The sequence below is a fragment of the Eremothecium sinecaudum genome, chromosome II (genome assembly GCF_001548555.1).
Source record: "Eremothecium sinecaudum strain ATCC 58844 chromosome II, complete sequence".
Taxonomy (NCBI): domain Eukaryota; kingdom Fungi; phylum Ascomycota; class Saccharomycetes; order Saccharomycetales; family Saccharomycetaceae; genus Eremothecium; species Eremothecium sinecaudum.
The window spans coordinates 1,560,395-1,586,859 of record NC_030893.1 but is presented as its reverse complement, the minus strand read 5'-3'; the positions used below and the strand labels follow the sequence as shown (position 1 = coordinate 1,586,859).

At 39.8% G+C, this 26,465-nt stretch overlaps 12 protein-coding genes across 12 annotated transcripts; 5 read left to right on the top strand and 7 right to left on the bottom strand.

Annotated features, from left to right (window-relative positions):
* Positions 1-490: 490 nt before the first annotated feature.
* On the top strand, positions 491-4,129 carry SSD1 (mRNA-binding translational repressor SSD1; the record flags this gene model as incomplete). The annotated part of the gene is made up of 1 exon (XM_018130714.1): positions 491-4,129. The coding sequence occupies one exon, from the start codon at positions 491-493 to the stop codon at positions 4,127-4,129; it is 3,639 nt and encodes a 1,212-aa protein (XP_017986203.1).
* A 412-nt stretch (positions 4,130-4,541) lies between these two features.
* AW171_hschr21022 (alpha-keto acid decarboxylase family protein) lies at positions 4,542-6,233 on the bottom strand (the record flags this gene model as incomplete). Its single annotated transcript, XM_018130713.1, has 1 exon — positions 4,542-6,233. One exon carries the CDS (start codon positions 6,231-6,233, stop codon positions 4,542-4,544), a length of 1,692 nt encoding a protein of 563 aa, XP_017986202.1.
* A 627-nt stretch (positions 6,234-6,860) lies between these two features.
* On the top strand, positions 6,861-7,544 carry RRF1 (Rrf1p; the record flags this gene model as incomplete). The annotated part of the gene is made up of 1 exon (XM_018130712.1): positions 6,861-7,544. The coding sequence occupies one exon, from the start codon at positions 6,861-6,863 to the stop codon at positions 7,542-7,544; it is 684 nt and encodes a 227-aa protein (XP_017986201.1).
* A 59-nt stretch (positions 7,545-7,603) lies between these two features.
* On the bottom strand, positions 7,604-9,520 carry MSC7 (meiotic recombination directing protein; the record flags this gene model as incomplete). The annotated part of the gene is made up of 1 exon (XM_018130711.1): positions 7,604-9,520. One exon carries the CDS (start codon positions 9,518-9,520, stop codon positions 7,604-7,606), a length of 1,917 nt encoding a protein of 638 aa, XP_017986200.1.
* Positions 9,521-9,795: 275 nt separating this feature from the next.
* VMA10 (H(+)-transporting V1 sector ATPase subunit G) lies at positions 9,796-10,202 on the bottom strand (the record flags this gene model as incomplete). The annotated part of the gene is made up of 2 exons (XM_018130710.1): positions 9,796-10,137; positions 10,200-10,202. 2 exons carry the CDS (start codon positions 10,200-10,202, stop codon positions 9,796-9,798), a joined length of 345 nt encoding a protein of 114 aa, XP_017986199.1.
* A 383-nt stretch (positions 10,203-10,585) lies between these two features.
* BCD1 (Bcd1p) lies at positions 10,586-11,656 on the top strand (the record flags this gene model as incomplete). The annotated part of the gene is made up of 1 exon (XM_018130709.1): positions 10,586-11,656. One exon carries the CDS (start codon positions 10,586-10,588, stop codon positions 11,654-11,656), a length of 1,071 nt encoding a protein of 356 aa, XP_017986198.1.
* Positions 11,657-11,832: 176 nt separating this feature from the next.
* AW171_hschr21017 (HBR300Wp) lies at positions 11,833-13,653 on the bottom strand (the record flags this gene model as incomplete). The annotated part of the gene is made up of 1 exon (XM_018130708.1): positions 11,833-13,653. One exon carries the CDS (start codon positions 13,651-13,653, stop codon positions 11,833-11,835), a length of 1,821 nt encoding a protein of 606 aa, XP_017986197.1.
* Positions 13,654-14,247: 594 nt separating this feature from the next.
* SRP101 (Signal recognition particle receptor subunit alpha) lies at positions 14,248-16,014 on the top strand (the record flags this gene model as incomplete). The annotated part of the gene is made up of 1 exon (XM_018130707.1): positions 14,248-16,014. The coding sequence occupies one exon, from the start codon at positions 14,248-14,250 to the stop codon at positions 16,012-16,014; it is 1,767 nt and encodes a 588-aa protein (XP_017986196.1).
* Positions 16,015-16,078: 64 nt separating this feature from the next.
* Positions 16,079-19,267, bottom strand: HRQ1 (ATP-dependent 3'-5' DNA helicase; the record flags this gene model as incomplete). The annotated part of the gene is made up of 1 exon (XM_018130706.1): positions 16,079-19,267. The coding sequence occupies one exon, from the start codon at positions 19,265-19,267 to the stop codon at positions 16,079-16,081; it is 3,189 nt and encodes a 1,062-aa protein (XP_017986195.1).
* A 128-nt stretch (positions 19,268-19,395) lies between these two features.
* Positions 19,396-20,448, top strand: RTT103 (Rtt103p; the record flags this gene model as incomplete). The annotated part of the gene is made up of 1 exon (XM_018130705.1): positions 19,396-20,448. One exon carries the CDS (start codon positions 19,396-19,398, stop codon positions 20,446-20,448), a length of 1,053 nt encoding a protein of 350 aa, XP_017986194.1.
* Positions 20,449-20,508: 60 nt separating this feature from the next.
* Positions 20,509-21,190, bottom strand: SRB2 (Srb2p; the record flags this gene model as incomplete). Its single annotated transcript, XM_018130704.1, has 2 exons — positions 20,509-21,124; positions 21,177-21,190. The coding sequence occupies 2 exons, from the start codon at positions 21,188-21,190 to the stop codon at positions 20,509-20,511; spliced, it is 630 nt and encodes a 209-aa protein (XP_017986193.1).
* A 227-nt stretch (positions 21,191-21,417) lies between these two features.
* GCN2 (serine/threonine-protein kinase GCN2) lies at positions 21,418-26,421 on the bottom strand (the record flags this gene model as incomplete). Its single annotated transcript, XM_018130703.1, has 1 exon — positions 21,418-26,421. The coding sequence occupies one exon, from the start codon at positions 26,419-26,421 to the stop codon at positions 21,418-21,420; it is 5,004 nt and encodes a 1,667-aa protein (XP_017986192.1).
* Positions 26,422-26,465: the final 44 nt, after the last annotated feature.

Sequence of the window (26,465 nt, the reverse complement as noted above, 5' to 3'; positions counted from 1 at the left end):
GTACAAATTAGCGCTTTCGAAGACATTATTACATCAAAGTCTGGCCGATTTAAGTAGTTAACTCAGGGGATTAAGTAATTAAGTTGGCAACCAATAAGGATACCCTATTTGCTACGGGATTTAAAGAGAAGCCAAGAATTCAAGATACCACTAAAATCAGTCAGCGGGAGCGCGATTTTATTATTCTGTAAGAACTAATCCTTACTATCTCCCCTATAAAGCACTGTGATCGTTCTTCATTACAATCTTGAACAGATAAACGAATAATTTGGAAAAAAAAACTCTTAAAAGTTTAAACAACAAGAGGGATAGCCAATTTAGAGAATAAAAAAGTCATCTATATTGTTACTGTCAGGCTGTTTATTTGGTATTGATAATAAGAAGTCGCTATAGTTGGTTTATAAGGCGTTCTTAAGCAACGTTGTTATTTTTGGTTGTTTTTTTATTGGAACTTGGTTGGTAAGCTATACATAAAGAAGCCAAAAATACGATGGGATTCAACAACACCCATCGACAAGAGGAGATTGGTGCTAATAAAAACGTTGCTACTACAACCGGTGGCAGGAATAATGCTAGGAAGATCCATATTGCTCATAGAAAATCACCGTGTGAGCTAACCAACTTGATGATTGAGCAGTTTAATCTGACCAGGCAGCTGGATATTGGCCAGCAGCAGCACTCGCCTGTTCAGAAACACCATAATATCTCTCAGCTGAGTGAAAACCATGCGTATGGCGCAACTGTTGCACCGGTTGGAGCTACATCTTTTCTACAGCCTCCCCAACCGCAGTTCAACAATAGCCCGGCACCCAATACTTCTAACAAGAGCCGATCCCATTCTAGAAATAACTCTGGATTTTACAGCGGTAATAATGATTTTGGTGGTTCTTCGTCTCATAGGAGAACTGGATCCCAATCCAGTGTATATGGGCACACGAGACGACATTCGCTGGGGTTGAACGAGGCGAAGAAAGCGGCAGCCGAGGAGCAGGCTAAAAGAGCTGTTTCTATTCTTAGTAGTACACCTACTAAATTGGAGCATTCACCAGATGGGGAAGAGTCTTCAGCAAATATTTCAGCCTTCAAGTTTCCTCCACCTGCTCCCGTGCCACCCCAAGCTGGTCATCGTCGCGCCAACTCTGCTATGTCGCCTAATCGCTCCTTTCAGTTCCCTGCAACTTCATCCGGTAAAGAAAATCAAGATGATTCACCTGCGGTGGATCACTCACACCGCCGCACAAGTTCAAGGGGACAGGATCTACCCGGTATTAACTCGAACTGGAGAGTGCAGCAAACACATCAACAGCAATCATCTTCATATCACAAAACTTCCTATTCTAATCAAGGATTTGGGTTAGATCCTTCCCCTGTTTTCCAGCCCGGTCACAGATCGCGTGGTTCCAACGCTTCTACGCATAGTTTTAATTCTAGTCCCGGTGCGAACAATGCCAATGGCAGAAAATCTTTGTTTGCTCCATATTTACCACAAGCAAATATACCGCAATTAATTGAAGAAGGCAGATTGGTCGCAGGTGTCCTCCGTGTTAATAAGAAGAATCGTTCAGACGCATGGGTTTCTACTGATGGCGTTCTAGATGCTGATATATTTATTTGTGGATCCAAGGACCGTAACAGAGCACTTGAAGGTGATATTGTCGCCGTGGAGCTGCTAATGGTCGACGATGTGTGGGAGTCTAAAAAGGAAAAAGAGGAAAAGAAAAGAAGGAAAGATGCGTCAACACAGCAAGATGTGGTTTCTTTGGACTCAAAGGATGACTATCACAACGACGCCTCTTTGGGAAGTTCTAGCGTAAACACTTCAGGTTCAACACAGCAACAGAACGCATCAGCCTCTAAGAGTGGTGAAAATTCTAACGGCACAGGCTCAATTAAGAGAAGAGGTTCTTTGAAGCAAAGGCCAACGCAAAAGAAGAACGACGATGTTGAAGTTGAAGGTCAGTCTTTACTTCTGGTCGAAGAGGAAGTAATTAGTGATGAATTTAAACCTCTTTATGCGGGCCATGTTGTTGCAGTCCTCGATCGTATTCCTGGACAGTTGTTTAGTGGTACTTTGGGCTTACTAAGACCATCGCAACAATCTTGCGATTCTGATAAACCTCAAAAGCCAAAAATTGTGTGGTTCAAACCTACAGATAAGAAAGTCCCATTGATTGCTATTCCAATAGAACAAGCGCCAAAGGATTTTGTTGAAAACTCTGAGAATTACACTAATAAGACGTTCGTAGCCTCTATAAAGCGTTGGCCCATCACTTCTTTGCATCCATTTGGTACCCTAGTGTCTCAGTTGGGCGAGATCAACGATCCGGCGACAGAAATTGATTCCATACTAAGAGATAACAATTTTCTGTTGGATGAATACCCAGAACATGGAGATTACACCAAGGATAAAGAACTATATAGCCCAAAGGTGCTCAGTGCAGAGGAGTTGGCGGAGAGAAAGGTTTATGATGAAACGGTTGCAATCTCTGAAGATGGCATTCTCTCTAACCTTGCTTTACATGTTGAAACCTTACCTGATGGCAATATCGAACTGGGATGCCATGTTGTTGATGTGACCGCTCATATTGAAGAAGGATCGTCTTTGGATAGACGAGCACGGAAGAGATCAACTGCAGTGTTCATGCCTCAGAGATCCGTCCAATTGTTGCCCGATTCTGTGAATAAACATTTAAACTTAGAAGCTGGTCGCCAGACGGCTACTTTGTCTGTCATTTACAAAATCCATCCAAAAACCTATGAGGTTATTTCTTATGAAATTAATGAGAGCTTAGTGGAACCTAAAGCATTATTGACATTTGAGCAATTAAACAGAGAATTTGATAGGGAACCTGATAAAATTACTGAATTTGCCAAATTACTTTATTCTATATCTACTCAATTTTTCCGCCAAAGGTTTCAACTGACTGACGAAGATATCTCTTCTAATAGTAAATTGTCATTACTTTCTACATTGGATGACGAAAAGGTCAAAGTTAACTTGAATCTTTTTGAAACATCTTTGGCAGCATCTATCATTGGTGAAATTGAACATAAGGTGAATAACACCGTTGCTGAGAAGATATATGTCAACTTAGGACCTGCTGCGTTTTTGAGAAGACAATCGCCACCGGTCTCTACCAAACTGCAGCTTTTTAAGAAAAAAGTGCAAAGGTTCAACACATATCCAGTTCACAGTTTACTGCAATCAATAATATCTATGGAGGACGCTAAAACTAAGACATGTGTTGAGTTGCTTCTTTATAAGGCATTAAACCGTGCTAGGTATTTTGTTGCTGCTAAGGTGGAACCGGATCAGTTTGGGCATTTTTCGCTGAATATGCACTTGTATACGCACTTCACCGCGCCTTTAAGGCGGTACGCTGACCATGTTGTTCACAGACAGCTAAAGTCAGTTATTCATGGCACAGAGTACAAAGAGGATTTGGAGTCCTTGAAAATTACCTCCGAGTACTGTAACTTCAAGAAGGACTGTGCTAGCCATGCTCAACAACAAGCTATTCACTTGTTATTAAGCAAAACGATTAATGATATGGGTAATGCTGGTGGCCAATTACTAGTGGTCGCGAATGTCCTTCAAGTTTACGAATCATCTTTTGACGTCTTTATCCCAGAATTTGGTATTGAGAAAAGAATCCATGGCGATCAACTGCCATTAATTAAAGCTGAATATGATGGAAGTAGTCGAGTATTGGAGTTATATTGGCAGCGTGGTATCGACAGTGCGACTTTTGTACCACCTGATGAAAAGAATCCAAAATCATACAGAACTTCTATCAAAAATAAATTCAGGTCAACAAGTAAAGAAATTGCACTAATGCAGAAAACTGCAAAGGAAACTGAATCTGGTTTAATTGGCGATGAACTTGCATCGGAATTTTCAAAACTACATATTGAAGCTCCAAGACTCCATATCCTGACAAGCGACGAAGCAAGTGACGATCCCTTAGCCCCTTACCTAGACCTTGCCATTACCAGGCAGGAAGGTGATAATTATATTCAGGAAATTCATGAGTTGAGCCAAGTCCCAGTTCTCTTGAGGGCTGAGATTGGTATGGCATTGCCTTGTTTGACGATAAGGGCATTAAATCCATTCACCACTAACTATTAATTCTATTTTAACCTTCAGTTGTGTTCGATAGTAATTGCCTAATTTTCTAACTTACTATTGTGACACAATCAATGTTCACTTCCTAATTTTTAAACGAATGAATTCAATATGCCGTCCAACCGAGTCTAATCGTTTGTATTTTGCGAGTGACGTTACAATGCAGTACATTGATAATACTCTGGACTATCATATAAGTTATATACGAAAGGACCACGATTCCTAAACATACTAGATATCTTAGACATAAATTTATCACTTTTAAGTAATAACGGCATGAAATAAGTTATTTATTACGTATCAGTAGTTAAATAACTGTGTATCTATCGTTCGTACATTTATCTTTTATACGTACCTTGGAGATAAAACTATATATCAATCGAAAACTAATAGTCTACATAAAGCGGACCACTCCTCACTGCCGAGCATTTGTTTCGGCAGTGAGTTTTGCTTGGCGAATCAAACTAGATGGAGCGTCCATAACAGAGAGCATAACTTCTATCATTCTAATTCGGTCATTCTTCTTGAAATCTGGGTTGTTCATGACCTTTTCCCATTCACCGGTTGTTGAAACCTTAATGGCTTCATAATCCTTAGCATTGAATAATGGCAATAACTTCAAGTTGTCCCATGGCTGGATATCATTGTATTGAGCCTTCTCACCGTGAATTAATCTTTCAATTGTGTAACCATCATTGTTTAGGACGAACAAATATGGCTTCAATCCCCATCTTATCATGGTAGAGATCTCTTGAACAGTTAATTGCAATGAACCATCGCCAATAAATAGCATCACTCTTCTCTTTGGATCTATCTCTTCCGCAGCAAAAGCGGCTCCCAAACAGGCGCCTGTTGTAAAACCAATTGAGCCCCATAAAACTTGAGAAATACCATAAGCATCCTTAGGAAATTTAGATTGGACAATACCGAACGCTGCAGTACCAGTTTCAGTAATTATAATATCGCCTTCTTGGAAGAACTTAGACACATTTTCCCATATCCATTCCTGTTTTAATGGTGTCGAAGGATCGTCAACCTTGGCTCCGGCTTTTACTGTTGGAACAGGGGTAGGTGTGTAATCAAGATTGATATCAGAAATCATTTTTACAAGCTTTTGTAGAGCGAATTTCATCTGAACGCCTGCAAAGACAGCATTTCTAATCTTAGCATGGTCGGAGTGGAACTCCACCACATTTCTGGTCTTGTAAGAGTATGAGAAAGACCCAGTGTTGAAATCAGACAAAAGGGCTCCGATAGATAGAACTAAGTCAGCAGACTCCACTGCATCCTTGACTTCGGGAGAAGATAGGGTACCGACGTAGACACCACCGAACCTGCTATGGCTTTCATCGATACACCCTTTACCCATAGGTGTAACAAAGGCTGGAAATTGAGTCTCATTTATCAAATCAATAGCTTCCTTCTTGACATCATGCCTAGAAGCACACGCGTCCGCCAAGATTACAGGGTTTTTTGATTTCTTAATCAACTCCAAAACTGTGTTGACGACTTCGTTTTCTGCTTCCTCATCATTAGGCGTCAACTCCAAATCAATTGGAGTTTCCAATAACTTCGAGCTGACCGTGAGGTCTACCATGTTAGCCGGAAGCCCCAAGTAAACAGGTCTTTTGGTAATGTAACAAGTTCTAATACATCTGTCTATCTCAGCTGGAGCGGAAGTCAACTCAGTAATCATAGCCGACGTCTCAGAAATATTCGAAGACATCCGGTGGAAAACAGTGAAATCACCATTACCTAAAGTGTGGTGCAACAACAACTGCTTGGCTTGTGCCGACGTAGATGGAACTCCCACCACATGTAAAACACCCACGTGCTCTGCATAAGAACCAGCAATACCATTCAACGCTGACAACTCACCAACACCGAAAGTAGTCACCAAACATGACATACCCTTAACTCTTGAGTAACCATCAGCAGCGTAAGCAGCATTCAATTCATTAGCGTTACCAGCCCATCTCATTCCATCAACTTCATATATTTTGTCCAATAGGGACAAATTGAAGTCACCTGGTAGACCGAAGATAGTCTGCACATCAACCTGCTTTAACCTTTCAAACAAATAACGGCCTAAAGTTATTTCAGACATATTTTACTTTATAATTGGATTCTTGGATATTTATTATCTTAGAAGTATAGATAGAAAGTATCGTAACTAATAAGTGAGTGTTAAATAAATCTTACTCACTGATAATTTAAACTTTATATAGGATTTTGAAACGATCCTTATTTATACGTTAATGTTAAATAAAAAACCACGAGGTTTTATCCGGTGGATATAACAAGATTGTCGCCCTATTATTATTAAATGAGTACTAAGAAAACTATTAGTTAATAATCGTGAGATTTGGTTGCTTGCTCTTGTCTGCTAGTCAAAAGCCTCTTACTATTACGCAATTAAGGGGAGCTGTCACCATAAAATGGACATAATTTTGTACGTCCCCCTTTTCTAAAATTCGCATAGATTCCTGAATATTTGGCATAATTGGTACCGGGAAAAAATTTACCACAGGGTGGTTCCATATTTTCTTTTAAGTGCATAACGTTTTAAAGGGAGAAGCGTTCTCGTGAAATTTTATGCGTTTACAGGACATGAAGTTAGGAATTACGGAAAAACCACATGTTTCTGAGATTTGCTGATAAGGCAAATCACTAGCCAGACTAAGTATTGCAATTTTACATCACGGCAGTCGGAGATCGAAATATTGAATCAGATATGTTCAGCAGAATTGGGTTTGTAACCAGAAGGATTTCAAGCCGTTGCTTTAGTAGCACGCGGTTTATTAGTGCCAAGAAGAACAATGCTTCACGCGAGGCTGCTCCCCAGATGGAGGTGTTTGACATCAAGTCATATCTGGATAAGACGGTAAAGAGGTACGAGACTGCCGTGGAGCTTTACAAGAAGAAGCTAGCTACAAAAAAACTGGGCGGCGCAGACCCTAATATGTTCAACCACTTGACAGTGGAGAAGCTGAACTCCAAGTTTACAGACGTTGCTGCAACGTCCATGAAAGGCCGCAACGCGCTGCTAATCACCGTTTTCGACCCAAAGGATACCAAGCACATTATAAGCACGATTTTGAGCTCTGGCATGAACATAAACCCGGAACGTGTTCCTAATAATGAGCAGCAGCTGAAGGTTACGCTGCCTCCGTTCACCACCGAGACCCGGCAAGCCTGTTGCAAGGAACTAAAGCAGCTGTTCGAAGAATACAAAGGCACTGGAAGCAAGAATTCCCTGGGCAGTATACGTTCTTCTGTGATGAAGGAAATGAAGGCGTTGCAGAAGAAAAACGATAAAGTCGATAAAGCTATTCAAGATATCGAAAAGTTGCACAAGAAGTACATAGATTTGATGCAGGATCAGCTGAAGCAAGCGCAGAAAAATGTCATGAACTAAGCGAGCATATAATTAATAATATCTAGCGCTCATCTTTTACATTATATATCGCTAACTCGTTAATTGCTGTTTCTGGCCAAGGTAAACAGAGACTTTATCCTTTCCCAGGTTGAGCTCGTGTACGAGCCCGTAATAAAGCTGTTAGCAAACGTACATGCCTTCTTATTATCTTTAATTGGGTAGTCTAGTGGGGGTGGGATCTGAGTTGATACAAATGGTATCTTGTCGTAGCACACACTCTTAGCAAGGCATAAACCCAACAGTCCCTCTTCACCGCCAAATTTGCCGTAACCCGAGCCGTCGACTCCACCAAAAGGTAGTTGCGAAACATAAAACGTAGCAAAATCATTAATTGCAACGTTGCCGGTTCTTAGTGAGTTGGTGACATAGTTGCATTCTTCGTAAGAACTTCCAAAAACAGACCCACCAAGTCCGAAGTCTGTACTGTTTGCAATCTTTATACATTCTTCTGTATCCTTTGCTTTCATCACAGTTAAAATCGGTCCAAAAACTTCACATTTTGTGATATTCATATCAGTGGTGACATCAACGAGTAATGTTGGCTTAAAGTAATGTCCCTGGGGATAGTTTGGATGATGATATCTTGTCCCACCATGCAAAAGCCTTGCGCCTTTGCTGACAGCATCCTTTACCAGCTCTTCTAATTCATCAAACCTACTGTCACTAATCATCGCACCCATGTCTACTTCCTCCAAATTGTCAATGTCAGCTCCCAATCTCAATACGCTTATGCGACTCTCTAAAATATTTACAAGTTCATGGTAGTTGCGAGCTGAAACAATTACCCTCTCAATACCAATACAGTTCTGTCCTGCCGATTGGAACGTTCCACGCATTATAATGGATGAAAGTTGTTTCAATTTGTTACAGGAATCCAATACAATAATAGCGTCCTTTCCTCCCAATTCAACAATTACAGGAGTCAATGTTTTCGAAGCAGCAGCTAGGACATGATGTGCCACCTGCTTACTTCCAATGAAAGTCAAATGGCTTAAACCAGGATGGGAAGTGAAGTAGTTTGCCGAGTCATCGTTTTCATTAGGTGGGAAGCAGCAGCACAATTGAACCAAATCGGGAGGATGCCCACATAGTTCTAACGCCTTCTTTACCATACGAATGAAAAAATCACTAGACCAAACCACTTGCTCGGAACATTTTATAACGATACCATTACCAGTAAAGATACTAGCTATTATAGGACCTAGAAGGTTATGGAATGGATAATTCCAGGAAACCAACGCTGCAACAACACCGAGAGGCTCATAACGCACTTCAGCGCCCTTGTAGAACTTCATAAAAAAGTTACTAGGACCTGGGCGTTTGGAAGTTTTCAGAACCTTCTTCCCGTGCTTGATTATCCATTCCAACTTCTCAAGAGTTACTAAAATCTCACCCATAGATGCGTCCACCATAGTCTTGCCCGAATCTCTACAAGCAACCCGCGATATCATCTCCTGATTTTTCAATATAAAGTCTCTTAAAGTTTCAAGGACCTGGATCCTTTGGTCAAAGGTGGTTCTACTCCACTGCTTCTGAGATTCCGCAGCGCGGGCAATCAGCTCATCGATCTTTTCCTTGTCCATGGACGGAAAATTCCCCAAAAACTGCCCAGTTGCAGGACAGTAGCTCTGGATCAAATTGGGGTGTTCAGGATTATATATGGCGGTTTTGAACAGCCTTTTTCCTTTCCAGTGCTTTTGAGCTTGTTCAGGCATAGCCATTTGAAAACTAACCGGCTTCAGGGCCTTACCATAATTAAAAAAGTACCTATAACCAAAATATAACGTAACAATTAGCAGTATAATGGACGTAGTTCCTAATTGAAACATCTTGTGTGTATTATTTATGTTCTGGTGGTGAATTATTTGAAGGTATAACCAGTCAAAGATACGATCATGCTCTGTTGAATTAAATGATGAGACCGGGAACGAGTATATATTATGATTATCAGACATTAAACACCGACTTGAATAGCAAACTCCGCAAGCCAAATTAGGGTGGTGTTCGTATTCTAGTGATATCTATTGTAAGGTAATCTACTTATATTACGTCTTTTTTTCTTTAAAAATGATGTCGTTTATAAAATACATGGTCATGTTATAGTACTACGAACCTCCAGGATGAAAGCCTTGAAATCAGTACAATTGTTACTGGTAACCATACTGTAACCATGCAATTCTAGGCTGAACTGCCTCTTTTTATATTCAGATGATCTGGCTTTCACATTAGCTTAATTTGCATTTATGTGTAATTCTAATTGTGGGGTAGTCACAGCTTCAATAAGTAGATTTATAACAGCATCTTTCTTTTGCCTGGCTACCTTTCTATCTTCCTGGAGTTCTGACTGGACTTGTTTTTCTGCTGTACGCTCCAAATCATCAACACCCCCAGCGTTTGCGGCCTCGAAATCTTTCAATTCCTTCTCTTTCTGTAACTTGTAAGCATTTATCTCTTCCAACGCATCTAGCTTTGCTTGTTTTAGCTTCTCCTGTCTGTATTGTCTGGCCTTGGCAACTATTTCGTGGGCTTCCTTCTCTGCTTTTAATAGGGTAGCGATACCGTTTGATTGGGACTAAACATGAAATTGGTTAGTAGGTGGGTAAGGATTAAGATATTGAGAAATATCACACATACCATTGTCTAAGAGTCAGCGGTGGCTTACGTATCGGTTCTATTTGCCAGCAAGTAGTGTTCAAAAGGTGAAGTTAACAAGTTTCAAAGGGGTCTAAACGAGGCGTTATGGTGATATCACTAAATACGTTATGTATTATGGCATATAATGATGGAATCGGCGGTAAAGTATAGCAAACGGGATGGATCTAGCAGCCTAAAGTTCGTTTAGATCTGTCGGGCATTCAGGTTTTAGCCCTATCTAGCGAGTTTGGATATTAGATCATTGCTTCCTTGTAGAGGGCGATTCTTCACTTTGTGAAAAACTACATAGAACCATCTCATCTCATCGCATGTTGTAAAAAGGAATTACACAATAATAAAGACGTTTATCTAGTATTGGGCCGTTTATGCTACTCATGGAGGGTTTGACAGGTAACTCTAGCTGTGAGGTTTGTAATTGCGATTCTTTTAAATACAAATGTCCTAAATGTCTTAAACGAACTTGTTCTTTGAAATGCTCAAAAGAACACAAGAATATTGATCAATGTTCTGGGATGGCAAATGAGCCCACTGAATATGTTTCCAGTGACGCTCTCAAACAGGCTAATACGAAAGATGAGATGAACAAGATTGTGCAGCGAGATTATAATTTCCTTAATAATGTAGGTCGATATATCCAGGTGTTGAAGCAAGATGGGCAGAAAATAACAGGGAAGAATTTTCGACAAGCTGTGCCGAACCAAGTTGGTAAGCCACAGCGGATTATCAGGCGGGGTGTTAAGTGCTTGTTGTTGCCGAAGGGTATGCAGCGGTCATTATCGAATAAAAGTAAGTGGGACAAACCGCTTGATACATTTGTATGGTCTATAGAGTGGGTCCTGGTAAAAGATGGGAATGAGGCCGAAAAGCTGACACATTTGTCACATAGAAATCAGGAACAGCTCCCGTTGGTAGAATGTATAGGTAAAAGCATATTTGAAAAGTGTATGGAATGGTTTGGAAATCCATCGGCGCTTGAGGCTGTTGGTGAGCATATGGTCAAAGAAGATCGATCTAGGCTGCTGCTAGAAAGTGACATAAAATTCTATACAAAGTGGTTTCCTGTCGACTTGGAGACGTTTAGCGATTCGAAGAGAGTTGTTGAAATAGACCCTAGACGCTGTATTGGAGAGCTGTTAAAAGAAAAGACAGTAATTGAATTTCCGACGATATATGTTACGACAAGCAAAGAAGCGTTGAGTAAACTTGGACTCACGGTTGTTGAAGAGAACTACAATAGGGATTCTAGTTCTTCATCTTGCAGTGATTCTGAATCGGATACAAGCTCCAGCGAGGACAGTGATGATTCTTCTGATTCAGATGAAGCACCAGAGGAGTTGCCAGTCAATGCGGTACCAGAGGTACATACTGAAGATAGATCTGATGAAAGTGGCGATGATTACACACCTGGAATATCGCTCGACTTCCTAGCGGATTGATTTAGTAATTCCTTACCTTTGCAAGGAACCTTAATAAATTCCGCAAAACTGTTTAAAATGCACATATGTATATAGGTATTATAAAATTTAAACAGCATCAGTGGATTTGCTATAACATAGTGGTGATGATGATGGGAAATTAAGAAAATAAATAACAATTATATGAAAAGTGAACGCTAGGCTGCTCCAGCAGCATAATGATTGATTCTCGTGAATGTAGCTTGTCTTCCATTGCGAACAATTCTTTGTCCGGTTGAATCGTTTAACATATGCTTATCCCATGAGGTTTGCTGAACACCAGGTCCTGTCTCACTCAATCTTGCGATACGCATCGTCGCCAGTAAGTTACGAGCTGCAGTGGAATGTTGGTAAACTGCACCATTAAATGCAGGAGTAGCATCTTTGCCAATTGCACAGATAACTAATGATACTCCTCCTGGATGGTCATGTATGAAAGGGGTAACATCGTGTACTATTCCTCCAATTGCCACAAGTGCTCTCATATCCTTTTCATAACTCCTCTTGGCTAAATCAGTAAATGCTTCTGGGCTAATTACGGGCAAACTGTCAATTGGAATGCCCCACTGCAACTTTGAACGTTCGTCGTCTATGATTTTCTGCTGCTGCTGCACCTTAGCCTTCTTAATTTGTTCATTCGATGCCTTATGTAATTGATCGGCTAAACCAAAGTATTTCCACAATACAATAACCCACTTAGCTGGATCGTATCCGTACCAACAAGATCCGTTGCGAAAATCTCCTGGGAACTCATGATGAAAGTTGTGATTTGACTCGCCGAATGTAATTATCTGCGAAACAATGCTCAAAGGTAAATTAACTGATGATCTTGAGTCATCGTATGGCTGTAATGCAAAGGGAAACTTTTTTAGATGACATAGAGATCCAACAATCAACCATTGCTGTTGGATAAGAGACATTCTCACCAAACCCAAATAAAATATGCAGCTAAAACATGGCAAATTGCAAACAAACTTAGCCACCATTGACGGGATAAGTAAATTCGTCAATACCCAAAGTTGAAAGTAGTTTTTCTCTTGCCACTTTAATAAGCTGTAGCCAGGAGAAATTACTAGCTGGGAACCATTTTGTTCTTTTGAGTAGATGGCGCGAGCAGTAGATTCCAGAGTACTACGGCACTCTTCGATTGCCCTTGCCGACTTTCTATTGCCCCTAAATAACATGTGTCCCCACTGTGCAAACCACCACCCGTACAATGTCAAACATTGTGGATCTTTTTCAGTGTCCAAATGCCGATGGTGAGCAAGATGCTGGCCACTAAATTTCGAAATAGAGCCAAGCCCACAAGATGCGCCCAAAACAGCCATAAAGAACTGCAATGCTATGTGACATTGGTAGGACTGATGCGTAAAAAACCTGTGATAACCTGCCACTAAACTGAGCTGCGAAAGAAAGTAGTATATCAAACCAATTTTTACCATAGTTATGTTCCATGTCGGAGGGGCTATTATAAGGTGAAATAGCGAAAACAACGGCAATATGATGGAAAAGGTTGTCGTCTCCAAATCAACTTTCTTAAGCAAATGTATTACCTGCGGCTCACGCTTCTTTTTCGGCAACCGAGTAGACCCTATCATTCCTTTCGACCCCACTGACACAGACCGTGCAGGTGGCTCTGAAGGTAGCCCCTCGGTGACAAAATTTCTAGCAGTACCCTCTTCCTGTATATAACTTTTCGGTTTCAAATGCGGGTTGCTTTTAAATAGCGCCGCGTAATCAAATTCAGGGATCTTATTTGTATCCGCAGCGCTGTCCGCCGAAGGCGGACTATCACTCATGGTATACTGCAAATCTGACTGATTATCGGAATTTAATCCAACTGTTCCATCAATCTCATCCAAACCACTACTTGTAAACTCCCGCTCAACTTCAATGCCTATTGGTTCAATGTTCAATTCCGGATGATTTCTCAAAAACTCCAAATGATCAAATTCTGGAATCCCCTCTTCATCATCCATATTTGCTCGAATAAACCTCTAATGCAACTCAACCGCTAGACCTCTGCTAAGACAAGTCTTATCAAGTCTTTTTTTTCACTTTTACCACCTTTCTCAACCAATTATTGAGCAACTGAATATAAAAAAGTGGTTAAAACACTTATTCAACATAAAAATAGTCCAATATACCCTTTTTGATGATATCTAATGACTTACTGGTGAATTGCTTGCTGAATTATTCTAATATATTGAGCTTTACTTAAGTTTATAACAGGTTTATATATACACTAAAAGCGAACGTTGCAAATTTTAGCTTTACGCTTTTAATTTTCTATCTCGTGATCTGAATTTAACGGTAAAAGCGTAGTTATGGGGTACTTTATATAGTATAACAGGTTATATATTCTATTAGATGTGTATATTGGTCCCCTAAGCCCCAGTAAGCTTTGGTTTAGCCTGAAAAGACCTTTTATAAGAGCCCTTCACAGCGTTTAGGAACTTTTCAATTTGACAGTATTAAAAAATTGAACTTGCAGTTTGCCCTAGGTGTTTAATAAGACACAAGTGAGGAACTGTAAAGGGTTTACTACTGCTTATAGAGATAATTAGTAGCTTATGATTGATCAAGTTGCTATATTCACCCCTAATGGGCAGGTTTTGTTTAAATACAATGCAGTGGGGAAAAGGTTTGCGGAAAAGCAGTTTAATAAGTTCATATACCAGCTGATTTCGCAGTCTGTAATGGAGTCTGATAGTAAATATCCTGTAATTACTGTCGATTCTCATGCATTTATGTTTAAAGAGACAAAACAGGTTAGGCTTTTCTTTGTTGTGTCGTATGCATCTGTTCAGTCAATCGAGCTTGTCCAGGAAGCGGAAGAAGTTATTGGCCTTACAACGAAGTTGTGGGAGTCGTTGGGGCTAAACGATGTCATTAGTGCGAATTGCGGTTCTTCTGGTCAGCTTAGACAGGACCGGGCGTGGGTACTTGAAGGTGGAGAAGATAAACTGTTAAAGTTCGAGCAATACTTTGCTGCGAAGTACGAGGATATCAAGGAAAATGGTAAGAATCAGCCTAAGAAGGGTGCTGTAGCGTCAAAGAAGAAACAAGTTGTCAAAAAGACTGCTTCAAAGCAACTGGCTCAGAAGTCCAGGAAGTGGGGTGCTAATGGGATGCTTGATGACAGCGACACTACTGACTCTACTTTGCTCGATTTCTCTCCCGATCTGGATGAAGGCCAGGAAGAGAGCAATGATTCATTACGTGGTGTGACTGAGGAGTCTTTCGGAAAAAGAACGGCTAGTGGGGATTTCTTGATTAAGGAGATTGACGACCTATTGACTGCGAACAAAGGTGGTAATGCTCAAAAAACGCAGAAGCCAAATAGTGCGTTTGCGTTTATCCAGAAGCACTGGTTTGGTAACAAGACAATTACAGAAGAGGACTTGGCAGCTATATTAGAAAAGCTGAAGAAACAGCTACTTGAAAAGAATGTAGCTCCCGTTACGGTCGATTACCTTGCTTCCCAAGTATCTAAAGACCTCGTTGGGACTAAGACTGCAAACTGGACAAGTGTTAAGGACACCGCTGTGCAATCTTTAGAAAAGGCTTTGACTTCTATATTAACACCCAGTGTGTCAGTTGATTTACTTCGTGAGATCCAGAAAACGATACAAAGGAAGGACCCTAGTGAAAAGAAAGATCCGTACGTTTTTTCGGTTGTAGGAGTCAATGGGGTTGGTAAGTCTACTAATCTATCGAAACTGGCTTTTTGGCTCCTGCAGAATCGTTTCAAGGTACTTATTGTTGCATGCGATACATTCAGATCTGGAGCAGTGGAGCAATTGAGGGTTCACGTGGAAAACTTGGCTCAGTTAACAGACGAAGACCATGTCAGAGGGTCTAAAAATTCCCGCGGTAAGACTGGTAATGATAGCATAGAATTATTTGAAGCCGGTTATGGTGGCTCTGATTTAGTAACGAGAATAGGCAAACAAGCCATCAAGTATGCTAACGAGAACTACTTTGACGTCGTTCTTATGGATACTGCGGGTAGAAGACATAACGACGCCACTTTGATGTCACCTTTAAAATCTTTTGCTGAGCAAATTAAACCAAATAAAATTATTATGGTGGGAGAAGCATTAGTAGGTACTGATTCCGTTCAACAAGCCAGAAACTTCAACCAAGCATTTGGGAAAGAGAGGAAATTAGACTTCTTTATAATTTCAAAATGTGATACGGTTGGCGATATGTTAGGTACGATGGTGAATATGGTTTACGCTACAGGAATACCGATATTATTTGTTGGTGTTGGTCAAACTTATACAGACCTTAGGACATTAAGTGTTAGTTGGGCTGTTAATACATTAATGTCATAAAGCCTAGTGTAGTTGTCTATATGCTTTACGCGTATTTATTTAGAGATTATAGTGTTACATATCGTCACTCTTCTGTTTTAAAAGTGACTGGATATTCCTCTCCGTCTTTTACTTGCCTAGAGTCAATTATTTGGAACCCTTTAGCAAACTTAACCTGGGACTTTACCGGTTCTATTGTTGCCACTTTAATCTCTGGCATATTAGGTTCCGGTCCAAATTTTACTCTATCAATGTATTCCGATTCGTCATGACCAAGAATGGTGTGGAGGATGATAATGGACGCTGGCTTTGACAGCACCATAGAACGCTCTTTACAAAAAGCAGCTGCAACACAGTCAGGACATCCATCTTCACATGGACACTCTTCAACCCGCTGTAGTGCGCCCTCCAGTATAATATTTATATTCTCAAATACCTTAGAAGATAATCCAGAACCTTGGGTCCCACCTTTTGAGTCGTAGAATATCAGCCTAGCTGGTCGTATTCTCGTTGTTTGTCTCGAGGCAAACTCCTTTTCTGGTGCCTGACATTCAGTAGTAATTTCATCAACGCCTGCGACAATAAATCGAGGCAGTAAACCAATCACAGCATGTTGCGCTGCATGAATACCACCCGCTATGTTCAATTGTCGTTCTTTAATTAAATCCAAAGCCTTCGCTGGTATATTTATCCATAACCCCTTTGAGTTTATAATGACAGGAGGATTATGAGTCTCCACTGCATCTAAAATTTTGTTGTATTTATCAATCTTGAAGAAGCCAAAAACAACCATAGTTGTTTTGATCTTGCCGAAATATACTGGAACATCACTGGTATCGAGCGATCTTATCATTTCTATTTCATCAGGATCCACTTCAGTATAGTCTCTCTGACTGGTTGACCAGTCTACATCAACTCTTTGAACCTTGGCATACTTTTCATCCGTATTCACTTCTTTCACTAGATACGGATAACCCTGGTGGACGTAAATGCCACCATCATAAAGAGTAAATGTTATCCTGGAAGCCTCAATTTCTTCTATTATTATGTTTCTGCCATTCGAGATGTCTACAACAGCAAACTGATCCTCTTCCTCGCCTCTTAAAGATACCATCTTAGCAGGCCATGGCAAATATTTGTCATTTGCATGATAGCCATTTTCATCATGCTGTAATCTACGAGTACATAGATCTTCAAGATACTTTGGATTGAAATATTTACAATCTCTGTCAATTTTTATTGGTAGCTCGAAGGCAGCACAATGAATATGACCTTCCAAAATAAGCTTGTTTTCAAAATCAAGCACCAACTCTTGGAAGGCATCCTGATTATTAATATCGACCAACATCTCTGAGTGGGAAACAAAGTGTTGGTCTACAGGTGAATCACCGGCAACAACAACTGTCAATGAATCCTCATTTCTTCTACCAGCTCTACCACTTTGTTGGTGGAAATTAGCTAACGACATAGGGAAGCCGCACATCAAAACTGCGTCTAAACCTCCGATATCAATTCCTAATTCCAATGCATTTGTTGATATCACTGCTCTTAATCCTCCGTGAAACATCTCCTGCTCGATCTTACGTCTATCAGAGGCTGAGTATCCTCCTCGGTAGGACATAATTTCATTTACCAAATCTGGCCTACCCATCTCCTGGAGCAGGACCCTCACGTCTTTCATTAGCAGTTCACAAACTCGACGAACAAAGCAGAAAGCAATTGTCCTAACGTTATTTAAGATTAACTGCACCAATATCTTTGCGCTTTCGTGAATAAAATTTTCACGTTTCCGCATATGTTGAGTAAGCTTTGGGGGATTCCAAACTAGCAGATGCTTGCTTCCAGTAGGAGAGCCATCTTCCGATATCAGGGTTACCTGAGAAATCCCAAATATATTTTTCATGTGATCAATTGGTCTCTTCAAAGTAGCTGAACAAGAGACAAACTGTAACTTAGAATTCTCATAAAAGTCCATGGTAATTCTCAACAATCTTCGCATTACCATCGCAACATGAGACCCAAATAACCCCTTATAAATATGAAGTTCATCGACCACCACTATTCTCAAATGTAATAGAAAATGTCTCCAGTTAGGGTGATTTGGTAGGATGCTAGCGTGAATCATGTCAGGGTTCGTGAAAATCACCCTCGCATTTTTTCTAATATTAACTCTGTCCTCTGCTATAGTATCTCCATCGTATGTGTCTACCATAACAGAGGATAGACTTGGAATTCTTGATAATATCTGTTGAAATGCCCGTTTTTGATCTTGGGCCAATGCTTTCGTCGGAAATATATACATAAATGTTGATTCGGGATCCTTGGAAAGCAAGTCAATGGCCGCCAGTTGGTAGATCAAAGATTTACCCGACGAAGTTGAGGTTGTGATTATAACATTTTCTCCTGCGTCAATCGCATTTATTGCATCTGCTTGATGAGAATATAACTCGTTGTGTCCAAACGCGTCCAGCACCTCTGTTTTCACTTCAAAGTTAAGGCGTCCAAACTTCGCAACTCTTTTCGGAAGCTTGTAAGAAGCCGCAATCTGATCATTATATATCTTAGACCTTTTCAATTGCTCAATAAGAGCATCTATTGTAGGCCTTGTGGTATTCGTCTCCTCATCAAGTAAAACCTCAGATTTCTTTTCTTTAGCCTTTACCATCGCATCCACAGGGTCCATATATTCTTTCTTAAGAGGTAGAGTAGCATTAGCTAAACTACACAGCTCTTCCCATGCATCTTTTCCCTCTTTTTGGGCTCTGTCAATAAAATTCTTTAATCTTTCATCAAACACCTGCTTCCTCTTCATTATCATAGTTTTCATCTGATCAACAGTGTACTCAGGGACAGCCATATTACTAGTCTTATTCTTTCTAGATGAGTTCCCCATAGTTCCATCTGTAAACTCAAAAACAAGAACCTGGCTATCCTCGTACTCATCATCAGGTCCATTTTTCATGTCAAATATGTCACTCTCTTTCTGCTTAAAACCACCGTTATTAAAGTCAAACACCTTAGTCTCAGTATGTATTTGATGCATATCAATATACTTATAAACAGCATTATTGCTCATCAAAACTGCTATCCTGTTTAAATCTTCCACCTGTAGCTCCCTATGAATTGCCTGCTCAATGGGAGGTTTTAAAGTCTCAAAACTCGTCAAAACATGCTTTCTTGAAATTAGAAAAGTATAAAAGGTATTCAGTTTAAAGAAGATCTTTTTAAGCTCCTTAAATCCATCCTCTCTGATCCTCTTAGCTGCTGTTTCCATCCTTTGGTTTGTATTATTGTTATTTAGACTTAAAGTTATTAAATTGAAAAGTTAAAAACATTGAATAATCAAACACCTTCATTAGCAAGATAAACTAAAATTAAATAGATCACTTCAGAAACTAGGATATGTCATTCTCTGAAGAGCAGTTTATTGGGAAGTTGAATGGGTTGGATGAGACTCAAGAATCAATAGTTGGTGCCTCAAAATGGCTGTTGACTCTTTACAAGGAAGCTCACATTGTTGCTCAAAGTTGGTCAAAATACGTTCTAATGACAAGCACAAACACTAGAAGGAAGCTGCTGGCTATCTATCTGGTTAATGATGTTATACAGCAAGCGAAGCATAAACGTATTGTTCAATTCGGTAACGAATTTGGCAAGGTTCTTCAAGAAGTTTTCAGTAAAGTGTTTCCAGATTTGCCACATGAACTGCAAAAGAAGGTCAGAAGGGTGGTTCGTATTTGGAGGCAAAGGCAGATACTGTCAGAGGATGTACTTGTGCAAATTGAGGCATATATGAAGGAGCCAGAGTCTCCTAAAGCAGCAGCAGTTGAGAGAAATAGTGACTCTAAGTTAGATGAAATTGTTGTACTTTACAAGACAGTAGAGAAATATAGTCCAAGCGTCAGTGCATCGCGGTTGAAATTTGAGAAGTCACTGGAAGCTTTAGACCCTAATAGTATAGTATTTGCGGAGAATTTCAAGACTGTGAAGAAGATTGCCACAGCTGCGAAGGAAACGCTGAATAAATCGATCGAATTAAGGAAAAAGCTGCAACAGCAACTAGAATCTCTTCTAGGAGAACAAAATTGTATGATAGATAATGAATTAGAAGCAATAAGCGAAACTGACATGTTGTTAGCATCAAAGGATCCTTCTGCTGTCCAAAATACTAGTGTTACGGATGAAAACATATTACCAGCCTACGAGCCAGAACTCGATAGTGACAATTCCTCTGATGACGGTAGTGATGATAATTCACGTACTAAAAAACGTTCATCACAAGATGATTCTGATTCACAGAGCAAAAGGGCCAAAATGTTGACTGAATACGACGATGCCGCAGGTGGTTATGAACCGACAATTATTTCCAACGCTGATACTGCAGCTATAACGCCTGAGGAACAAAGTTCCATTACTTCCAGTATTCAAGATTTGCTAAGTAAGCTGGCTAATTGAAAAGCATTGGTATGTATGTGTATGCTCAATTTATAGTTTTACTTCGTACTATCTACCCTTCTAATCTAAAACTTTCACGTATTGGTAAGCAAGATCGCACAGGAAGTTCATTTCTCCTTCTTTCATGTTGTTACTGCATATCTTGTAGTCAGTGATCTTTATTTCATCTAGCAGACCTTTTATAGTCTCTAATTGGGAGTTCAATCCCCCTTTTGAAGAGTTGTCATCACATTCTAACTCAAGTAGAAAGCCTTTGAAACCGCTTGCAGAGAAAACATTTGCTGCTCTAACTAAAAACTCTGGTGTTTCATATGTGCTCCCGAACTCTCCTTTAATAGACTGTCTTTGAGTCCAGATATTCGATAGCTTTGAGATTAATATATTATCAAATGGTTCTGGGAACCCTGTAGAGCATCCATTTGAAGTAAGTTGATCTTGAACTTGATAGCCGGTGACTATAGCAGATTGATTCTTTAGAGTAATAGTCTGATTATCATGGTGCGTTAATGTTAGTGAATGCATCACTTTAGTATCATCCTGAGGTAGATTCTTTACCGTAGACCTGAATGTCTTTAATTCGAATGACCATTTCTCTTTTACCGATATAACGTGAGTAGACAAAGCATCGTAAAACTCTGTAACAGTAGAAGTGGTCGCCTTTTCAACAAATATTACCCTATGCGGTGTTAGTTCGACATCCTAAGGCATGTGGAGCTATTATTACATACGCAGTATGCTTCATGTAGGCAATTATTTCTTTACTTCACCTCATCGATATAGTTTTAAGGTAGAGATTTCGAAGTTCATGAACTTAGACGTGAATGGTGACGGGTAAAGAAGAGTTGATAATTTGTTTATTGCTATTAATATGCTAATGTTGGGTAAATATTATACAATTAAAATGTCATTCATACTTGATTTGTACTTGAACAAGAAGTGAATTATCCGAATTGAAGGGTAGCAGGTATTTTAGCGCTGTAGGTCGACCACGCAAGATTTACCTGTTTTATGACAATGTACAATAGCCCATTTGGTACCTTTAGCGGCCTCTTTGGATAAATTGTTGTAAATGCTCGTTGCAAAGCTCCTAGGAGCAGAATTAGCGCCAGCACCAAAAACTTTTCTCAACCATTCATCCTTTTGGGCTAAGGATGTGATTGAAATTATTTCGAGAGTTTCATCTCTTATTGCATCTACCGCAAATACGGGTGCAGCGGACAAACTATTAACAATCGATTTTGATGCATCTTTGGCAGATTCTTCAAACATCCATTTATCTTTTTTGTGCTGTTTTGCTTTTGCCCTTGCGGAGTTATTTGGAATGTAGATAACTTTCTGCTGGCTTACTGGGAAAACACCACTTCCTCCATCTTGGCTAGCATCAGAGTTCTTAAAGTCTTGCCAATTATTGGAAGGTTCTTCAAACTGTGTGTCATCAGGAACAAAGATATCAGTCGCAGGCTTCTCATTGGTTTCCTGGAAATATAAGGAGATGAACTCTTCGAGGTCAACGTCAACGTCCACCTCGCTACTCAAATTCCTAACTCGTAGGGGCTTATATTTCCTCTTATGTCCAGATTGTGCAAAATTTTGTTGCTTTATCAAAATTATCCAATCACAACCATCCAACTGCGCTGCGGTTATGACATCTTCAACTGAATAGCAGTTACGAACCATATCAACACTTATGCCTAGTTTCCAGAGTTTGTTAACAATCTGTATACCAATACTGTTTAAAATGGCCACTGAGAAGCTGGAAACCAGGACATCGCATCGCTTAGGTTTCCATTCGATGGCATTTTCTTTTAGGAATTTGCTTCGCTTTTTCGTTTTCTTTCCTGAAGCCAGCTTAAAGTAGTTTTGCACAGTTACAAAAATGGTTTCCCATGCCAAATTGAAACCCACAGCCCTCTTTATATGACTAATCTTACCTCCAGATGGACGGGCAATGTAAGATATTAGACTGTCGTACCTGCCTCCTGCAGCTACAATACTCCTCGATTTCCCGTTGTCATATACAGCTTGGAACATGATACCACCTTTATAAAAGCCACTGTTATAATTGCTTAATGGCGCTAGAACGACATTCATCACAACACCTAATGATTTTAAGAAATTTAACACCTTAAATATGTAAGAAAGAGACTCTTCTACCTTCGACAAATAAGGACTGTCTATCATTGTTTTGCTTAGCCTTTTCTTCGCGTTGTCAAAGTCCACCCTATAATCAAACATTTCCAAATCATTTAATGTTGTTGAGGATATTGTCAATTGCGCCTTGAGCTCTGCTTTGATATCTTTAAAAGATTTACCAAAACCAAGCTGCGAAAGCATATGAGAAACTATTGCCCTTTGAGCTTTGTCAATTGAGCAGAAATTAAAGATATTCTCTAAAATATCGGAATGGTTAATTACAAGTAAAGTGTTAGTCTTTTCAAAGACAGGAAAAACATCAATAATCTCATCAATAATTTTAATGCTTTCAGCGTCATATAAAGTTGAATCTGCTGAAGATGAGGATATAATATCGAAATCAATTTCGCCAAATTTGCGCGGTTCTAAACTGTTGTGAGAATGATCTGGTGGTCTATAAACGAATTGCATTCTGTACTGTTTGTAAATACAGTTTGGATTTCTTGACAGGTACCTTGCGATAGGATAAGTTAAGTCATACTGCAACTGTAAGACAGAGCCTCCCTTGTCCAATACTTCATACACGTTCTTCGAAGAATATATTGGAGCTTTTGGGAAAATAACAGGAGGTTCGTTGTTTTCCACACCACCATGTCTTTTAAATATCATCTCCACTTCTTCCCTCATCTGCGCCCTCAGTAACTGATTGAAAGGAGAGGTCACAGATTGAGAGTTATCATATAAGATATCGTTTGACAAGCTGTACGGTTGAGAGAATAAACTTTCTCTTACTTGCTGCTGCCAAGGAGACGATGGGTCTGCTAAATTGTTCAAGGCCTCTTTGATCACTTCGTCTTGATGTTTTACTGGCAACCATCCACTACTGAGTAGTTTAGCCGCAGAAGGTCTTTTACTAGGATCGTGGTCTAAAAGTAACTTCATAATCTTTTTTTCAGTAGTCTTAGATGGGTCGAAGTCTTTAGGGAATTCAACGGCAACAGATCTCAACTTTTTCAAGTCAGTTGCCCTTCCCATTAAAGTATCAAAATGATAAACCATTTCAAAAAATATAATACCCAAGGAATACATGTCTATCTTTTCGTCATAAGTTCCATTTCCGGTCAATACTTCAGAAGCAACATATAAAGCTGTTCCTATTTCTGAGGTCAAATCTTCAGTTGAAGTGTGACTACCAAATTCTCCCTCTATCTTCAAAATATCAGCAGATCTGTGAACATTTTTTGCTAAGCCAAAATCACCAATTTTTATGTTTCTTGATTCATCAATGAAAATATTCATTGGCTTCAAGTCCCTATGAATGATACCTAGGGAATGAATATAACTCAATGCTTCAACAATTTGCCTGAATAACCTCCAATATTCTTCTCTTTGTTGACTAAGATTTTCATTGTGTATAAGATCATAGAGAGTTCTGTTTTCGCAGTACTCCATCTGGATAAATAAAGTGCTTTTTATTCCTGGTTTGGAAGATTTCATTTTATTCTTTTTTTTTGTTGCAATATTCATATCAGTAACGTGTTCATTGCTTTCATGAGAGTAGTCATCACTCAATGGACCGTCCTCATCTTCGCCCGTGTCTGCGTGCTGTTCATCAGCATCTTCGCCGGCATCGTCATCTGTACTATTAGCGAAGATAATATTGGAGGCACTACCATTAGTAAAAGAATGAGATATAAAATCCCAATCGGTTTTCAAACCACTCATTGTTGCTCGACTTCTAATAGTGCTAGAGGTGGCGAAGGTATCTGAGCTAACTGAAGAGATGTTTTCTTCCTCAGAATCACTTTCAGTGTCACTGGACGAAACGACGGCTTCATTAAAATTGGCATCTTCCTCCAACCAAGCCGCATAGTAGCGCACCACATACTGATGGTTCAAACTAGCTAGAAGCATCACTTCCGACAATATGCTGGATAATTTTTCTTCCGTCTGTTTTACCTTCTTAATAGCATAGTACCGACTGTCTAAAGCATTTCGAGCCTTAACGACCTGACCAAACGCACCTTTACCTAGGATAGCAATTTCCTCAAAGTCGGTAGCGTATCTCGAACGAGTAGCTGAATGTATGGAGGAAAATCTAGAGCCAACATTGAAACTTCGACGCCTTCCAACGTCACATGTCCTCGACAAACGTACAGATCGCGGCCTTACCATATTGTTGTTGGGTGAAACCAACGTCGGAGAACAAGACGAATTTTCAGTATGCAGATGAAACTTGCTAGCTGATGCATCTACATTTGTCCTGAGGAACTTCATTGGTAGCAATTCCATAGGACCTAATCTTACTTTCGGATCGCTTTCGAGCATCTTTTGGAAAAAGTCGAGTAAACTTTCTTCCATATCAACAGAATCGAAAAAGTCAGCAGGAGACTGGTAATTTATCGGCGTATTCACACCATTTATCATTTGAATGAATAGAACGCCCAAATCATATATGTCTGTTTTTCTTATTGGTTTGCTATTATTAAACTGGAGCATTTCGGGTGCAATCCAGTTACTGCTGTGTTCTAAGAGTTTTGAATCGGACCTATTTGGATAACGTTTGAGCAAATTAGTAATAGTATATCCATATGACGGATGCATTAACTTCGGAGTACTGTTTCCAAATACAGTATCCTTAGCCAGGTGAACAGTATGTAAGTCAATCTGACGATGAGCTATACCATGTTTATGCAAGCTCTCTAACCCTTCCAGGAGTCTTAACATCCAACCTCGACATGTTGGAAGATTAACATAACCAACAGACTCTATTATATTCCCAATGGCTGTCGACTCTGAATATTCTGTTAATAAACGAATTTTCCAGTAAAATGAACTGCTTGAAGCGCCGCTTCTTTCCACTGTGTATGCATAAAGCTTGTTGACATTTTCGTGGTTCACCTTGAGTAAAGAATCCAATTCTTTCTCCAGGTTTGAGATATCCTTCTTTCCGTTGCTAGTATTAAAGTAAGAGTTGCGCAGTTCAATCTCGATCAATAAATAGTGGAAATTATCCATAAAGTCTGCGTTCGCCAGAATGCCTACTAATGGTGAGTCTGCAGGAATAAATGGTTTTACAGTATGATATTTTGCAAAGGACAACATCTCACCGGTTACCTTAACGGGCTCCTTATTTACAACTGCGCGAAACACATAATACGAGTTGTTAGGGAGCTTACCCCTAATTGCCTTAGGAAATACATCTGCTTCGCCTGAAGTCACCCATTCCGCGGGTGGTAATAAATCTAAAGTTTTTTCTTTCTTGAGCAAAGAGTCGTCGTCCTGTCTTTTTTCAAGCTCCTTTTTCACAATTTCATCTATTAATTCCTGCTCCTTGGCCCTCTCCTGTTCTCTGATAGCTTTGATCTCTTTTTCTTTTATTTCTAACTTTTTCTTCTCCTCTTCCAATCGCTGCACCCTCTCGTCCTCTAAAGACTGTGTATTGGCCTGTCCCTGACACTCATCCAACAGCTCCTGCACCCTCGTCGTTATTTCAAATATTATCTCCTGTCCTCTCGCACGCCTATGGATTTGCTTTACCTCTTCCCTTAATAATGTCAGCTGACTATCAAGTACGTTCTTCACATTTTTAAACGTTATTTGAGGGGCGGCATGAGGATAAGTAGATGGCATCACAACATGTAATGTAATACAACTTTCTGCAGGATCTTTTTCAATGGATCTTAAAGATATCTCAAATATTCGCTGAGGGTTCTTGTCCCAGGTAGACTTTCTCTGGGTCATATCGATAAAATCACCTGCATAGATTGACTGCATTGCTTCCACCTCATTCTCCTGGATCTCATAATATTCATCTAGTGTTAAATCACTTAGTGACATTTCTTATTACCTGTTAAAGAATATCAATGCCGATCAACAAGTGC